At 40.8% G+C, this 18395-nt stretch overlaps 1 protein-coding gene across 12 annotated transcripts in view; it reads left to right on the forward strand.

Moving 5' to 3' along the window:
- Positions 1–18395, forward strand: part of ptprt (protein tyrosine phosphatase receptor type T) — a 308145-nt gene that overhangs the window by 69491 nt on the left and 220259 nt on the right. For all 12 annotated transcript variants that reach the window (XM_069715322.1, XM_069715324.1, XM_069715326.1 and 9 more), the window contains exons 3-7: positions 5941–6101; positions 7702–7812; positions 11056–11137; positions 13359–13474; positions 15507–15681. In XM_069715322.1, coding sequence (XP_069571423.1) covers positions 5941–6101; positions 7702–7812; positions 11056–11137; positions 13359–13474; positions 15507–15681 — 645 coding nt within the window. The remainder of the gene's footprint in view (positions 1–5940; positions 6102–7701; positions 7813–11055; positions 11138–13358; positions 13475–15506; positions 15682–18395) is intronic.

An 18395-nucleotide genomic window follows, 5' to 3' on the forward strand; every position in this document is an offset into this window, starting at 1 on the left:
AGTAAATTTCACTCTAATGGCGAGGTGTCTGTGTTTACAAGACACTGATGATGGAGAGAGACTGAAGGAGAGGAAATTTAAAAGGGGAAGGAGAGACAGAGACAAGGATGGATTATAAATGGATTTTTTAAAAATACGGGGATGAAAGGTGGAGGGCATAAAAACTGGAGGGAGGGAGGAAGGGAGGAAGGGAGGGGGGAGTTAGTGCTCCCATTCAGACAGATGAATAGAGTTGTTTGCATTTATGGTTTTTAGCCCATTGCCACTATAATGGCACTTCAATTATTGATTTGCCACTCATCAGATTACTGCAAGGTTAAGAGATGGAGGGTGGGGAGAGGAAGGAGTGACGAGAACAAAGAAAGGATTTTTAAAGATGGATTAGAAATAAGGTTGTAAAAATACAAAGTAAAATAGGCTCCAAATATTTAAATGAAAAACACTAGGGGCGCAGTGAGCGAGCCCCACAAAACAGACAAAGGTGTAGAGAGATGATATTTAGAGAAAAATCAAATCAAAAGATTTACATACGGTGGATGTCAGTCAGCCGTAAAGCTCAGCGTTATCAACACGTGCTGTCGTCGTTGGAGACAATCGAGACGGCAAAAGAATGTAAATCGTGAAGAACGGGATTTAAAGCAACTTCTTATGAGTCACCTAACGGAAAGGTGCAAAGCGTGAAATGGACACGCCGGTCCGCAACAGCAAAACGTGAAACGGCCACGTTTTGACGTGAAAGTTGCACCTTTTGAAAGAGTTAAAAGTTACACGCGCTTAAATGACATTTGATCATGTGAGCAAGGAGTCTATTCTACCTTTCGTCGGTTTGTGTGTTCTCTTTATGGTGTCACGACAAAAACGTGAAATAGACACACCGGCCCGCTTACAGCAAAATGTGAAATAGCCGCAAGCAGGATATACCCAGTTGGTATAACTCTGTGTGTGTTTATATATGATAATATATACAGTGCAGATTTGATCCAATGGGATTCATGCATATGTTTGTATGTGTGTGGTGGTGGTGGTGATGATGATGATGATGATGATGATGGTGATGCTGCTACAGGGCCATTACCCATTCAGGACAAAGAACATATGGGTTCCAGCACTGCATGCTTCTGTGTGTGTGTGTGTGTGTGTGTGTGTGTGTGTGTGTGTGTGTGTGTGTGTGTGTGTGTGTGTGTGTGTGTGTGTGTGTGTGTGTGTGTGTGTGTGTGTGTGTCTCTGTGTCAGTGTGACCTCAGGGTGGAAGTGGGTGCACTAAATGGGCCGAAGATCAACGTGATATTTGTGTCTGACTCCGGTGATCCTCTGTGCCGGGAACTTTGTGATGATAATGATGATGATGAGTCATATCTTTTATTTTATTTTTTTAACCCAACCGACAGTTTATTTCGTCATCGTCGCTGTGAGTCACGTTGGCGCCACAGCTGAGGCTCATGGATCGTTCCCTTCCTTCTCTCCTGCCTCTCTCTCTCTGTCTTTGCTTCCTTCCCTTACTTCCTTTTCTCATCTGTAATTTGTGTAATTTAAACATTATAAACAACAACAACAACAACAACAACATATATCCATCTTCCTTTAAGTAAAAGATGAAAAGGAAGTTATGGGAACATATGAAGCAACTTAATGGCAGGTAGTGTGATCTCGAGTAGGGCGGTCTAGAGGGCCCGTTAGACAGTGGAGGGAACTGTGTGTGTGTGTGTGTGTGTGTGTGTGTGTGTGTGTGTGTGTGTGTGTGTGTGTGTGTGTGTGTGTGTGTGTGTGTGTGTGTGTGTGTGTGTGTGTGAGAGAGAGAACACATGTAATACCATTGACCAGGGTCAACCGTTCTCACACACACACACACACACACACGCACACAATAACAACACACACACATTTACCCTCTTGGAAATTAAAAAGTATGATCCTTCAGAAATAATCGATTCTCTGCATTTACTTTAGAGCTCAGAAGAACGTTTCATATCATCGTATCAAAGCGAAGCGTACATTTTGAATGCAGTATTTTCTCTTTATTAAACACTCCAGCGATTACATATTTGCTTTTCGAGATTATGATACTTACTTTGATTAAAAGAGGCCATGAGAAGACCTTCAGCTTCTGCTCTGTGAAGAAGTATTAGTTCAGCCGTACTGGAAATGAATCGCTTTATTTATTAGCGATGCCAAATGCTAATAAATGCTAACAAACTAAAGTCATGTTTAAGTGAGATGGACTTTTTGAGTTCAGACCTGTGTGTGTGTGTGTGTGTGTGTGTGTGTGTGTGTGTGTGTGTGTGTGTGTGTGTGTGTGTGTGTGTGTGTGTGTGTGTGTGTGTGTGCGTGTGCGTGTGTGTGTGTGCGTGTGTGTGTGTGTGTGCGTGTGCGTGTGTGTGTGTTAACTGGCCAGCCCTGTATTACTATTGAGCTGTATGACCCACCTTTGGTATCGATCGGCGAAAACCCCTCAGTGTTAACCATGTTTTCTCTCTTCACTCACACATCTAAGAAACAAATAGCTCAGCGTACGGAGCTGTTCGCCGACCACATAAGTGTTGCAGAGCATTTACACCGCACGCTCCCGAGGCCGTTGGCACCTCAAGGCGTTTATTTTTTTTTATTCTTCTTCTTTTTATTGAGCAATCTTGCTAAATCTGTCCTTTCCTACACAGCGCAGCGTTATCTTTGAGTTATACGTTTATGTTTGCACTCTGAACTTTCAATGAATCAGAGGAGACATTTTTACATTCAAATTTGTGTCTCATTTGTACTAATGTCCCTATTTTAGCCAGAAAATACTCAATTATGTTGTTGGACAAAACGGTTTTGTTCTGAGCTTTCATGACGTTTAAATGATGATGCTCAGTGACTTCTGTCCAAAAAACAAACAATAAAACGCACCCAATTAGAATTTATTTTATTTATTGCTTTTTTACATTTTATTTTGGCCAGACTACACCTACCGCAGGTGTGTGTGTATCTGTGCGTTATTTAAATCAACCTTAATTTAAATTTGTTTTAAATAAATCCCGCTGTGAATAAAGACACTATTTTAACTCCGTACTGCTCGTGGCGAGTATGTAGGTGTTAATTCCTCATCTTGACAGAGTGAGATTTGTTTTGAGCCTGATCCTCATTGCTACTGCAGATCCATCACGGCAGCGCCGGTTAAATGATTTGCTTAAAGGCACTTCAGCAGCTAAAATTAAAAAAAATACTTGGCTTCTGCAGCGCTTTGATGTCGATAGCTTTGGAAAAAGTAAAAAGGCTAAAAATCGCAAACTCTCAACAGTATTTGTAGAAACAGCCGGTCCCGCATGGCAGTGTGTGCTGGAACGGTTGTTGCACTGGGTTGACCCAGTTATTTTGGTATGTGTGTGTGTGTGTGTGTGTGTGTGTGTGTGTGTGTGTGTGTGCGTGTGCGTGTGCGTGCGTTGTCACGGTAGACGGACTCATCAGTTTTTCTCACGTTAACAGATAGCTTCTCTCTGACCTCTCAGCTGGGGAACAACGTGTGAAATGATGGTTGTGTGCGTTTGTTATTGTGCGTCTGTGTCTGTTACTGCGTGTGTGATCGAGTGAAAGCCTCGCTTGTCCAAGTGTTAGTGACATCTCATTGCATGAAAATTGGTCTTCGGGGTAACATATCCGGGACATCCATTTTGTGTGTGTGTGTGTGTGTTTTGTATTCTTGCCTTTTCACCATAATGACGCTCAATGCGTGCGTGTGCATTTTTTTTGCGTGTTTTTTGCGTGCATTGTAACACGTCTTGCTTCCTCCACGTTTCTCGTAGTGAGAGGAATCTACGGGTAACACGGGTTGTTTCAAGTCAACATCATTGAAAAAAAAGGAAGAAGGCCCTTTTCAAAGAGCTTTACGACGCAAGTGTGTGTGCGAGAATGTAATCAGGCCCAGTTCACTGCAGTAAAAGACCTGGTTAAACAACCTCGACACGTGAAATGGACACGTTTTGGCCTGAGTAGGCGTGAAAGTTACACGGTTTCCTGGACTGTACACTATAAAAAATATACGTGTTGGTGGAAAATAGTCTTGTTCCTTTCTTTCTTTCTATCTTTCTTTCTTTCTTTCTTTCTTTCTTTCTTTCTTTCTTTCTTTCTTTCTTTCTTTCTTTCTTTCTTTCTTTCTTTCTTTCTTTCTTTCTTTCTTTCTTTCTTTCTTTTTAGTTAGATTATTATTAGGGTTAGGTTAAGGTTATAGTTAACCTCAGGGAATCAAATGTTCTCATTGTGTGCGTGTGTGTGTGTTTCCTTCTTTTGTACAACCTATCCTCCTCAAAAGTCAGCGCGCTGCCCTTTAAAATCAAAATGTCATGATATCCACGCACCGTTTGGAATAATCCACATCAGTAATACGAGGAATACATTTCAATCCTTATTTCTAATATCTTCATTTATTTATTCTAATTGACTTTCCACTAGCTTTCTTTTGCCGTTGTGTTTACATTCGAATTGCATTCTCCTCTGTGCAGAAATCGTTCGTTCTGAATCTCCTAAATATGTACTTTGGGAAATAACACCGTGCAACATGTTATTAATAGCAGAAGCACAATCAATGCGGTATTGAGTATGAAATAAAGAAGCAGGAGTGGATTCATCAGTTTATGTGCATCGACGGTCCCAACACAATTACACACACAAATACGGTGGAAACCGTATGCAGAGAGGAGGCATAAAATCCAAATATTTTCCTGACGGATGCTCGTCCACCGCATGCGATCGCTCTCTCTCTCTTTTCTTTTTACTTCTATATTAATTCACTCCACTTTCACACCTGTGCAGCCTGAGCAAGCATCGCATACACAGACACTGTCAGAGGCTCGCAGTCACACCTGCTAGATTAAGTGTCTCTCCCTCCTTCCCCCTTCTCTTGCCAAATAGTCTCCCAGTCACTTCCAACTCTCGGTCCGGTCTGATGGCGGTGAGCCAAATGGAGCCGGCCGGCCCATAAAAGCTCCATCCCGCGCCATAAAGCAGAGGCTAAAACACATTTAAAACCGCGGGCCGACGGAGAAAATGTGTTTTACGTCTCGGTTCAGAACCTTCCGGGGTTGCGGATTGCATTAGGACGCTGATATACACTTCTGGTGAATAAAGGAACTCGAGTTGTGTTTTTTTTTTTCTGCATTAAGCATCTTTAGCTACCGTTTTGTACTTAGTAATTAATAGTTTGGTGGACAGTTCTTAGTCTAACGAACTCCGTATGCAGCACGTCTTCGTCACAGTGAGAAGTTGAAAGAAATCAGTCGGGAAACATGTTCATCTGTAAGGCAAAAAAAAGAAAAGAAATGACGACCTGGAAACTGATCGGACCTCCCTCTGTGCTTCAAAGCAGAAACAAAAAAAAAAAAACAAATCCGCTGAGTTTTGCAACCTGCTCGTTAATGATGCGATACAAAAAGACGGAAACATACAAGTGTTTGAATTCAGTTCCGCTAAAGAGCATAAACACCAACAACATATGTCTTTTAAGTTCGATTTATGTCTAATTTGTGATCTACAACTCCCAAAAGTTAATGAAAACAGTTTTTCAAGTGTTGATCTATTTTATTTCAGAAACTTGAAAGCGATTGGATGATTTTTTTTTTTTATCATTTGATATTCATGCATCGTACAAAAGAGTCCAGTCTGAAAATATTAGATTTTACAGGTGGAAAGAGGACATTCTCACATGATATTAATGCTAATGTTTAATTTGATGTAATTTAAACTAGCATAACTAGGTATGTATAATAATATAAGGACTAATACACTGGATCTTTACTGTAAAGGCCTGTAACAATAGAACCCACTAAAAGCTGCGGTCCAACACGTTGGCTTTATTTTGAATTCCTACCATTTTTTTCTCTCATTATCGCAGACACAGTAATGTTCGATATTTTAAACCGTGTCTGACCTCCTTCTTCCTCCTGTTTTTCTTTGTTTTTTTTGTTCCCGCAGGTTCGTTTATGGTGGTGAACGCGTCCGGCCGGGCGTCGGGCCAGAAGGCTCACCTGTACATGCCCACCCTGAAGGAGAACGACACCCACTGCATTGACTTCCTGTACTCGCTGTCCAGCCGGGACGGAGCCAGCCCGGGCACACTCAACGTCTACATCAAGGTGTGTGTGTGTGTGTGTGTGTGTGTGTGTGTGTGTGTGTGTGTGTGTGTGTGTGTGTGTGTGTGTGTGTGTGTGTGTGTGTGAGAGAGAGAGAGTGTGTGTTTGTGTGTGTGAATGACAGGGAGAGGGATAGATTGACAGATGGAAGCAGCTGATGAACCGGTCGGGTCAACCAACGAACAAACAGACATCTTCTCCCTGTCGTGGAGGGATGAACTCAGCCCTGAAGGGAATTCGCTCTCACACACACTTACATAGTGTGTGTGAGAGGAGAATGACTGACAGGTAGGTACACAAACAGGCATCATGTATTCCATTACGGGGATCAAGTTGGTCCTCGTATACTGCATTTGATAGTAGGGTTAGCAGTGTTTGTGTATTGAATGCTTTATCATACCATAGTTTATGCTTTTATATATATATATATATCAATGTTTATTCTAACTTAGAATAAGTAAAACAAAATCGCCATGAATTTGATCCATGGCACATGTTTGTAAGTCTACATCGGTAAAGTCTCGTTGTTGTCGAGCAGAAGCAGATCTGAACCTGCCAGAATGAATGATTTATGGTGGACATCCGGGTAGAATTTAAAGAGGAAGCTGTAGATGATGGATGGAGAGGTGGAGGTGAAAAGGACAGGCGATGGTAAGAAAACAAAACAAAACTGGAAAATGTAGAGATGGATGGAAAAGATAACACGTGACGCAGATCTGAGAAGTGACTAAAGAAAATGCCCGAATTTGAGAAATGAATAGATTTAAGAACGAATGAAGAGTCGTAATGAACTGCTTGAATAAGGTGAGAACGTGTTGACGAGTAAAAATGACCTCTCAGCTGAGAGTTTTGTGATTGCTGAACATGGTGTTTATGTGCTTTTAATGGTCACAAATGCTCTGACGTAGGCTACTTGTCTAATAATCATCTATATATACAGTTAAGCCCAATATGTTTCACACCCACGTAAAATGTTCATCTCTAGTGATTTTTTTTTTGACCAAGTAGGTTTCATCATCTGTAAATGACTTGAACAAGTGACCAAACACTGGAAGACATTTGTTTTTGCCAGAGATGTTAATAAGTATAGGTTTTTTTTTTTATACACTTTACGAAAATGTCCAAAATTCGCAGCATTCTCATCAACTATAAATTGAGAACAGCTCATGCAGTAGATTTTCGAGTCCATTGGCAAGCCATGGCTAAAAACCAAAAAAGAAATGGCGTCACCCTGTTTCACTTGGTGACGCTATTTCTAGCCAGAAGTAAAGTGAATTTGACATGGGTATGAATGATTTGGGGCTTAACTGTACACACACATATATATGTATAACAGTAAATATAAGCAATGCAGATTTAAAATATTACAAATCACACATTTAATTGGGCTTCAAGACTGTGAAATTTTCCAGTTTTACTCTCAAATCTTACAATCCATCCAGTTTTTAAAATATGACAAATTACGCATTTCATTTTGGCTTCAAGACTGTAAAATCCTCCAGTTTTTAGTCTCTGAAATTCCTCAGGTGCTCTGCCATTCTTTTCCACTAAATCTCTTTTATAATTCTTATATTCAATCATGATCTCTTCTGGCTGCCTGCAGGTGAATGGAGGCGCTCAGGGTAACCCGGTGTGGAACGCCTCTGATACCGTCACCGAAGGCTGGGTGAAGGCCGAGCTGGCCATTTCTACATTCTGGCCCAACTCCTATCAGGTACGTTCACACACGCTCTCGGTCTTTTTTAGCTATTGCCGGCGTGAACGTTACTGCAGGAAGATACATGATACATTGATTGAATGCGCTTTATTAGCATCCATTTAATAGGCTATATTTTATTTCTAAAAGAGGCGGCTTGCACTTGTTTGGCCGTCGTCTAATCGTGTGAGAGCTCATTCCTGTTTGATATGGTTGAGTTGATGTCATGTGTCAGGGCCCGGTCAATATTTGATATTTCATCTGGTCCTGTCTGTGCTGTTTGACTTTTTTATTGTTTCCCCAGAGAAATATATGTGTGTGTGTGTGTCCCACAATGAAAAGGAGTCATTTTTCAAAGGTTTCAAAGGCTTTGGGCCATTTTCATGGCAGACAGTATGACATGCCACAGCAGGAAAATCACAGGCGTCACTAATATCATTGATTAATGAGCCCCCTGTGCCGTTTGGGTTTTTCACGTTGCGCTGCTTTTTAGAAAGGTTATTAATGTCACCTGTAATTTTCATGCGACCTGTTTAAAATGTCTGCTGTGACAAAGGTCTAGTGTGTCTCAGAAGTGCTGGGCAGCAATGATTGTCAGGTAACGGTTAAAGGGAATTGACGGGGAAAAAAACCCTCAAATTTCCGATTCCTCCTTAGCTAACATTTAACTAACAGCAACTGGCATTTCTTCCTACGACACGCTAATCGTTAAGTAGGCTCTGTCTATTACATATTGAGCTTTTTTAACAGCAGAGATCGTGACTTGTCACAATAGCAGCAGCTCAGGTGTTCGGGTCGTATTTTAGTGTCCCGCTAATTAATTGTTGATTCACAACTGTGCTTTTCCAACTGTGACACGTCAATGTCTTCTTTGGAAAAGGCACCTATGTGACTAATATTAAGTCAAAAGTAAGAAAGTAGTAGCCTTCGGCAACTAACAATTTAACGTTATTATGAAATGCTTTGAATCCATGTTTTTTTTTTTTTTTTTTGGGTGAGTATTGGTAACGATGATACCAGGTGGTCTAAAAAATAATGTACACAAATTAAATACACAAAGTAGTTTTGGTTCCACATGAAATACTTCCCAATACATTACATTTTACAGTGTTAACAAAGCTACGGGTACTAAAATATGTTTGTAATATGTTAATACTAAAGATCCACTGTGACCATTGGTTGGAGTTGTGGGTTGGATTTCTTCACTTGACATGTAATAAGATAACCAAGAAATGCATCGGTGTATTACTTTGATATTTTAACTAAACATGTTGCCATAATGACTCTCAGCGTGTCTTGTGTGTGCATGTGTGTGTTGCTCACACACACACACACACACACACACACACACACACACACACACACACACACACACACACACACACACACACACACCCTACTGTGCCGTTTTATTGAGGCAGAACAAAAGCAACCGTGTTTTACCTAATTACTGATCTGTGCTCAGTAAACGAAGTCGCACACACAGATGTGAAACTAAAACTGTAAACGTAAGTGCGTCCCTGTTCATGTTTCCCTCTAATGAGGAGTTGCCTCCCGTGGAGAATTTGACACTTTTTCTTTTTCTAAAAGGACAATAAAACAGATGTATGTAACAGACTGTTGCAGGGAAACTGAGGGTAGGAACCAACGTTTAGGGCAATCTAACACTCTCTTGGCTTTAATGTAACACCTGTATTCTTTATTTAGTTCTGATCTGTGGCCATTAAAACTTAGTTTAAACAATAAAATGGGATTTTTAAAAAAACAAAAAAACATTTTTTAACTAAAATCACGACCAAAACTGTATTATAAATGATAAGAAGACCCAGGAAGACAGTAATGCTAGCGTTTAGCTTAAAGTCAGAAAGCATTTTTGTCTTAATCGGTTAGTTTTAAGTGGGGAAAGTCTGTATTTTTTAAAACATATCACACGACGATAACGAGAAAACATTAAGATTAAAGACAGGACATTTTTAAATAATGAGCTACCATAGAAACGACATTGATGCACCTGTGAGGCAAAGCAGCACCAAAGTCATATTGGTATATTACGTATTATATATATGGACCATATAAAGTGAATGTGCAGTCAGAAAAGGGGAGTAATGATAAATATTCTTCAAATAAATAGACTTTTGCACACAAATACCTGCTTGTGTCTCTGGTCCGGATAAAAGGGGAACGATGGTGAATGCCATCAGATTCCAAATTGACACGTTGCTGGTGGAGAAAAAAAAATCTCACCAAATACAAAACAACAATCTTGTCAAAATGTTGTTTCAACAACCACAAAAAAAAGCCACACCGACGTCTTTGACTTCTACAAAAGAAAAACGTGACATGCCTGCGGGAGACAGAGTGGGATTTTTTTTTTTTTTTTTTTTTAAGAAGAAGAAGAAGCAGAAGAGAGGAAAAGACTCCCCAGAAGTCTTTAGTATTCAGACTGAGTCACAGCTTTGTACTGTTGAGAATCCTGACAAGTACAGCGCAGAGGCGTGTGTGTGTGTGTGTGTGTGTGTGTGTGTGTGTGTGTGTGTGTGTGTGTGTGTCTGTGTCTGTCTGTGTGTGTGTGTGTCTGTCTGTCTGTCTGTGTGTGTCTGTGTAAGTGTAAATATATATATATATATGAGGGTCAGGAGTGCATGGCCCCTTGACAGCCCTGCTGACTGCCTGTCACCCTGAGAGTGTGTGTTAGTGTGTGTGTGTGTATGAAAGTGCTGTAGAAAAAGAAAAGTATGAGGACTTGGTCTGAAGGGAGAGAAACTGAGAAGGGCAGAAAGGAGCAATTACAAGAAGAAAAGAAGAAAAAAAAAAAAAAAAAAGAGGCAAAATGCGCAGAGATGGAGAAGATGGATTGAAAGACATGAAAGGTGCGAGGTAAGATCAAGAGTTAGGAAGAAGTAGTTTAAATAAAGAAGGAGAGGAGGAGGAGGAGGATATGCGGTTGGCATAAGGATGGAGACAGCAGGGATGGGGAGGGTAAAAAAAGAAGAAAAAGAGGAGAATAGTTGCTGACTTTTAGTGGAAAAATTCCCCGAGGTTCCCATATGAGCTTCACAGGGGATGTCAAGATGTTGCAGTTGGCGGAAGAAAGAAAGTTTTTATTTTTTTATTTCTTGGGCGTTTTCATGATGATACTTCCAATATGTTAGAAAAACTGAACACATTTAGATTACGCATGTTATTTAGTTGGTAACTTCTTTTTAACGCTTTTTTTTTCTTTTTTTCTTCTTCTTCTTTTCTTTCTTTTCCTGCTCTCAGGTGATATTCGAAGCCGTTTCGGTCCAAGGCCATCCGGGTTTCATCGCCATCGACGACATACGAGTCCTGGCTCACCCGTGCCGTAAGTGAGAGAGATTGTGTGTGTTTGTGTGTGTGTGTGTGCGTGTGTGCGTGTGATAACGGTTGACCCTGCACAACTGTAGCCCGGCTGAGCATCATCTGTTTTATAGCTATCTCCCCCTTACACACACACACACACACACACACACACACACACACACACACACACACACACACACACACACACACACACACACACACACACACACACACACACACGCCGCGTTAAAGGACAGATTGTGAGGGGTTTGCAGACAGATTGCAGAGAGCCAGGAAGAAGGTCCAAACTCAGGGTCTTCATCACTCAAATCTGACAGAAACACTTTGCTTTACAAAAAAAAAAAAAAAACTCTGGACTGCTTACCGCAACACTCTGCGGCCGACTTTCTACTCGCTCTCCAGTCACTAAATACATCCTGGAAAATTCTCACCGTTTGTTCTTCGCGGGTGCCGGGTGTTATTTTTCATTTTATACATTTGAAATTAAAGTTAAAAAAAAAAACGCCATTACATTAGAAGTTACCAACTAAATAACATGCGTAATCTAAATGTGTTTATATTGTGGAATAATTCCCACTCAAAATATACAACTTTTTGGTTCGTGCAATCTCCGTTTCCACGGCAACATATGGGGTGTGACTAAGAACTGGAAAACATTCAGTCACGTCAGTAGACTCTTATGTAACTTTTGCAATGTTTGCGATTCCAGGAAGTAGTCGGCCCCCTAGCAACGACCCTAGCAACAGAGACGAGTTCAAGTCCGTTTTTGTTGATTTTCTAGACATGGTTTCTCAAACTGAATAAATATAGCACGTAGAAACACTAAACTGCTGAGCGAGCTCAGTCTTGTTGTAAGCAAGATATCCGTTGAAAAAAAGAAATCGATTGGACTTTTTTTTAGATTTTAGCACCGCGTCATGTGTTAAAACCAAACCGGTGAAGCTAGCCGCCGCCAGCGACTATCTCGGAGCAACAAAATAGGACCAAAAGAGACCCGAATATCCAAATGAGTCACATTTAACAAACCTATAACAATAAGCACAACATTATATTGCATATTATATGAAATTCAACTCCAATTATATATTCCTATTGAGAAGGAGGAGTGGTATTTCTAATGATGTCATGCTCCGAATGTACACTTGACCAATCAGATCTCTGGGTCGGAACTACTTCTTTTATAATATTATCATTCGAACCTTCCTGGAGCAATACAAGGTTTTCTTACACTTGTTAAAGTTTCGGAAATGGCATTACCTAGTAAACGGTAACACTCTAAAAAACAAAGAACAGCCGTAATAAGAAGCCCTTTAACAAGCCGGCATCTTCCTCCCTCTGGCTTGACCCTCTCTCCACTTGTTTTTTTCTTCTGTTTCCATCTGTCTCCTTTTTTTTTTTTTCTGCAAATCATTTTTGTCTCTGAATGGCAAGCACAAAAAAAACACTTAGTCCGTCTGTGCCAGCCACTAAATCCAATTAATCAAAACCGGGTGGGTCAATAGTGGAAAACGAGCCGACATATTCGCAATGGAAAACAGCACATGAAATAGAAAACTAAATTCGAAGATCATGTAAGGAGAAGGAGGCGAAAGAAAGAGCAAGCCGGTTATAAAAGTGCATTAAAAAACTGCTTTTAATGTCTAAAGTCATCTGTCATTTGCCAAAAAAACAAAAAAAACAAAAACCCTGCCCATTAGTGTCAGGGGAAATTATCATTGTTAAATGGTCGATGCATACTCCGTTAGGCTTATATCTGTCTGCAGACGGTCCAAATGAAATTAACCAGTCGCTGGCTGCTCTCAATGCCGGACCAAAGTCACCTTATGTCTCTCTGCCTGTCTCATGGCCGCTTTTCTCCACACAACAATACAAAGTTCTTTTTGAGCCCAGTTATTCTTGTCGCGGGTTTCTCCTTTTAAGTGTTGTTTCTTATAAACCGAGGTCGAAAGCTTTAATAACAACTTTTAGCTGCCTGCCATCTACTTTAATACTTGATTATGGAACTTGTTGTTTGTTCAGAAAGCCCGAGGACCTTTTCAGACAGAATCATTAACCGAAGGATGTTTCTTAAGAGACTAATTTAAAAAAAAAAAGAAGCTTAAACCCATATGACCGGGCTTCTGTACTTTTTTTAAGACCTTTGTACCTTTATTTCCTTTAGTTTTTACCGACTGTTTAACCCGGATGTTTATACAGTGTCCATTTTGCCGATTGTGTTGCAGGTAAAGCGCCTCACTTCCTGCGTCTGCAGAACGTGGAGGTGAACGTGGGTCAGAACGCCACGTTTCAGTGTACTGCTGGAGGGAAGTGGTCTCAGCACGATAAACTCTGGCTACAGGTGAGTACCTTCAATTTGTAAAGGGAATGACATCAGCGGGAAGTGTACATGTAGAGACTGTTCTGTGTAAAGGAAAGTCAAAAGGCTTTAAATGTCCAAAACTGTGACAAGCAAATCAGCAGATGTTTAGCATTTTGTTACGACTCTTAAAAAGGTGTTTGTGGCCCTTTTTTTTTTTTTTTTTTAAAGGTCCCATATGGCATAAATTATCATTTCCACTGGATATATAAATGTTGTATGAGTGTCAAAATGTTCAGTCTACAGAGAAATGCAAAAATTACAAATTGAGTGCTATAGTGCCTGTAAATGAGCCGTTTGGACATCTGCACGTTTGTGATGTCACAAACTCACGCTTGTGTCACATATCTCCGCCCTCAGCAAAGCCCACTGTCCGAACTTTTAAGTGACTAAAGAAAACCCGTGGTTGGCTTCAGAAAAAAAGCGAACAAATAAAAGAGTCAACCAATCGGAAGAGAGGGTCATTGATATTAACGTGCCGAAAAAATGCAGACACACAACAGCTTCTTGGTGGTAGAGCTTTAAAGAAAATATTTAAAGAGGAGATTTGAAACCATATTAACCATATTTTTCAACTTAAAACCACAAATACACGTTCTCATTGATGTCAGGACAACAAATAAAAGAGGGTAACGACTTTAAGTTTTGAATCTAGAAAGTTGAATCAATTGTTTGAAAGTTATGTGGGCTTAAAATTTCATTTACACAAAGCACAGATTTTAAATGGTGATTAAAGTCTTAAGAACTTCTGTAGAATATTCATCCTCTTCTATGATTTGAATGGACTAGCAGGATAAGCAGGTATTTAATATTCAGTGACTATGAATTGTATAAAAAGCCACAGTAACAAATGCAGCTATCTTTTATTTATTTCACTATATTAAAATAATAATAATAATTATAATAATAATAATCATAAAGGATAATTCCCCAGCCCTCCCAGCTCTTCAGGATTGATTAAAAGTGCTTGTTCCGCTTCACACCAATGACTCCATCTCTGCTCATGGTGACGTGTTGGTGTGTCTCTGTGAGCCGGTACGCTGTATGCTGTACTCATTATGGTTTACATTCATGTGCACTGCCGGGTTTGCGTGTTTTCACTGCACATGAGTGTTTACCACTGAGAAACGCTGCCGGGTACAGTAATGACATTTTGCATTTGGAGAGCTGCGACCCTCCTGACTTGAGGGGCGGTCGGGGGAAAACGTATTTCTGTTCCAAATTGGCCGATAATACAGTCGGGGGAAACCAGATTGGATCTGGAGATGCAAAGATCACATGCGAAGCAGAAAGTACCGGCCGTACATTTCATTTGTTCAAAACCAAAGTCTGCCTCTGGGCATAACGCAGTCAGCAATTATGCTGGCCCTTTTAAAAGCTTAAACCATAACACTAGTCAACATAACTCAGGATATCTTTTCTCGTGTTGCATTTCTTGTCCTTTTTTTTTTTAAACATTTTTTATGGAAGTCTGAGACCAAATTGCTGCATCACCCACAGACTGTACAAAACAGTGCACGTAGCTTCTGGCTCCCAAAAATGAGGCCGATGCCGAAGTGCCTTGAATTGCAATACCACCAAGGGCCACTAGAGGTTGGCTCCAAAAAGTCTCCGGCTCCATAGACTCCCATTCAACTTCTCTTATGAAATAGTCAGTCAATAAAAACTTTTCCACATGTTTTCTGTACGTCATTCGCTAAATTCACTCTTCTGGTATCACCAGTTTTATGTCAATGGAGTTTGGAATGACAAGAGCCAATCACTGCTCAACGGCTGAAAAAGTTATATTTGATACTGTTGAGATATGCAAATGGTTCACATTGCACACATTTCACATGAAATCAAATATCCTTTAAAATATCCTGTCAGAACCCTTTGTCGTATATGTCGTCAAATCTATTGACTGTTCAATGTTAAATTCAAATTTGTGGTCTTAAATTTCCTTCACAATCCTTTAAGGGGACATTTGGCTTATCATGAGCTTGTCTTTTGTCTTACCTTTCCCTCCACGCAGCAGTGGAACGGCAAAGACACGGCGTTGATGGTGACCAGGGTGGTGAACCACCGACGCTTCTCGGCCACCGTCAGCGTCGGCGACACTTCGCAGCGAAGCACCAGCCGCTACCGCTGCGTCATCCGATCCGACGGCGGGTCGGGGGTGTCCAACTACGCCGACCTCATCGTTAAAGGTAGGTTCATCTTCTTCCTGCAAAAAAAAAAAAAAATGGACTACAAACACGATGTGAACAGCCTGCCCTTAAAAAAAATAAAAAATAAATAAATACTCTTTGAGATGCATTTTAAAATGCATGTAAGAAAAGGAATGTTGGGTCAAAGTGGTGACGAATCTTTCTCTGGTTTTCTTTCGAGAGCGAGAAACAAACCCGGGTTGTGGTTGTGGAGTTGTCTGCGGGTATTTGACTGCTGCTCATTAGTGTTGTGAGAATGCTGAAGATGGAATACTGAACAGACTTCAGAATAGTGACTAGAACTCACAACCAGGCTTTCTTTCATTCAATTTCTGTCAGCCTTTGTCTGTCGTTCGGTTCCCTTTCTCCCCCAAAACCTTTGAAACACAGTAGATACCAACACTTTGTGTAGTTCTTTTAATATTTGAAATATTAGCATATTTTTGGTGGCTCCCATTCAGTGCCCTTATTTTTAAATTTGACTTTTCTGAAGGATAAAGGACGTAGGAGTACATCGGTAGTTCACTGGGGATACAGTTGATGCAAAAAAACCAACAACGTATAGGGCAGATACATTGTAGTTGTTGAGTTATCATATCGAACTTAGTTGTTCAAGTTCTTTAGATATAGAAAATCAGTTCAAAGAAATGTGCAATGTACAGAAATAATCACGTTTGGGGTAATAAAAAAAAAACCAAGCAAAGTACAATATAAAGTTTTCATAGCGTAAGTTCTCCACAGTTATACCGAGATTACTGACGAGAAATGTTTGATGTCCATTGGAAAATACTTCAGCTACAATGTGATGGGAAGTTTTGGTTTCTACTGTATTTTGACTGCTAATCAAAAGTACAACGTTACGATAATTACAAATTAAAACATTATTCCTCCTGTCTTCCTTGCCTGTCTGTACTTTTATTTTCATTGTTTTTTTTCCCTCACCCCTTTGAACCCCCCTCCCCCCCGTTGAATTTATCTGGGCCGCTTGTCAAATCCCCCTCGTTGAGGACATTCAAATCCTCTAATGCGATCTATCGGCTTTGTGCTCGCACCCAATACGGGGGGGGGGGGGGCAAAAAAATAATAATATGAAGGGAGTGTCTGTGATTTACCGTCCCACTCGCTATCGGCCGGTTCATGTGAACAACAGGAAGTGTAGCGCCGTCCTGCTGAGAAGGATATTGATGTACCGGGGAGGTTGGATAATGTCGTTGTAAGGCCCTTTGATAGAATTACGCCATCGCAGCTATCCGTTGTTGTCAGACGTAATTACATTCCTTCACCTCTCCTGCTCTCCGTCTGTTTGCATTCTGTGTTTGGGATTCTGCAGTTAGAACCGTCCCTGCCTCCGCTTTCAGTGGACATTTGGGGACTTCTGTCAATATTGGCGTGTCATTTTTTGGGCTTTCATAACTCTGGCAGTACGCTAAAGTACACTGAGGCTACTCGTGTCGACACGGTGTTTGACAAATGGCCTTTCGCTCACTTGTGGGCTGGTGGTTTGAGTCGACCGTGGCGCAACACCGTCAGTACTTGAGCGTGTTGGCGCGGATGCTTAGCGTTTTATAGCCTGCAGTAAACAGGTTCGGCTTCAAAAAGGCTCCATAGACTCCCATTTAACTTCTCTCATGAAATTAAAGTAGATATTTTGTTTGTCTACAAGTGTTGGGGTGGGGGGGGGGTCTGTTTGATTGACAGGCCCGTGGCGCAGTCAGGTTTTTTTGCTGTAGGCGGGGCGGGGCGGGGCGTATGGTCCTCGGCTTCCCCAATTAAATGAAGTCCAAGTACGGTCTCTTCTGTCTCCAAAGTAACACGATGGCGACGCACGAAATGCAAAACTCGAGGCTTCAGAGGGAAATGTTTTAATCCAACGGGCGACGTCGCTGTCGGTTTGCCGAAAACCTACCCGAAACCAACTTTTTAACAGATAAGGTAACACCTGGCTCCCAAACTTTGTATTCTCTTTTCTTTTCTTTTTTTGAGTGTTCCCTGACCAGGACTCTGAAGCCCTTTGTGCTCAGTCACTGTAAAGCTCAGTTCACGCTCGGCTGCCCGACGTTCTCCGCGGCCCTCTTTTGACAACGTCTTCTGCTGTACCTCCACCAAAAATTAATGCCCTGGGAGAAGAGGTAGAAACGAAAAGAAATGCTTCCACAGGAGGTAGAAGAGACTATAACATACCCATCATCAACAACAACAACAACACTGTTATAACTATCATATTTGCTGTTCTTTTTAAAGATAAGGTGCTTCTAGTAAAATTGGAATTGGCTGCATATTGCCGAACACACTATCTTGTGTGAGTTATGTTTATTTCTATTTGTACTGAATATATAAATATAATCATCAGGGGGAATTGAACTGTGTTTTCTTCTAATAGAATTGAAATTGCATCATTGATATGCGTTTTAATGCAAAAAAGGTGCGGCGGACTGAATTATGTTCTCAAAGCTTATTTGGTTTTGAGTTATGCTGTTAACCTTATTTGGTGTGAAGGATGTTTTAATCTGAAGGGAAGCTGAAGTGTGTGTGTGTGTGTGTGTGTGTGTGTGTGTGTGTGTGTGTGTGTGTGTGTGTGTGTGTGTGTGTGTGTGTGTGTGTGTGTGTGTGTGTGTGTGTGTGTGCGCTGTTTTGATTAGATTATAGTCCAGGGACTGAAACTGTCATTACCATCTGTTAGCAAAAAAACACACAGACTACACTCCTGAGAGCAT

This window comes from Brachyistius frenatus, unplaced genomic scaffold, assembly GCF_029030835.1.
Source record: "Brachyistius frenatus isolate BFR_SWC_R1_liver_20210118 unplaced genomic scaffold, ASM2903083v1 Contig_141, whole genome shotgun sequence".
Lineage (NCBI taxonomy): Eukaryota > Metazoa > Chordata > Actinopteri > Embiotocidae > Brachyistius > Brachyistius frenatus.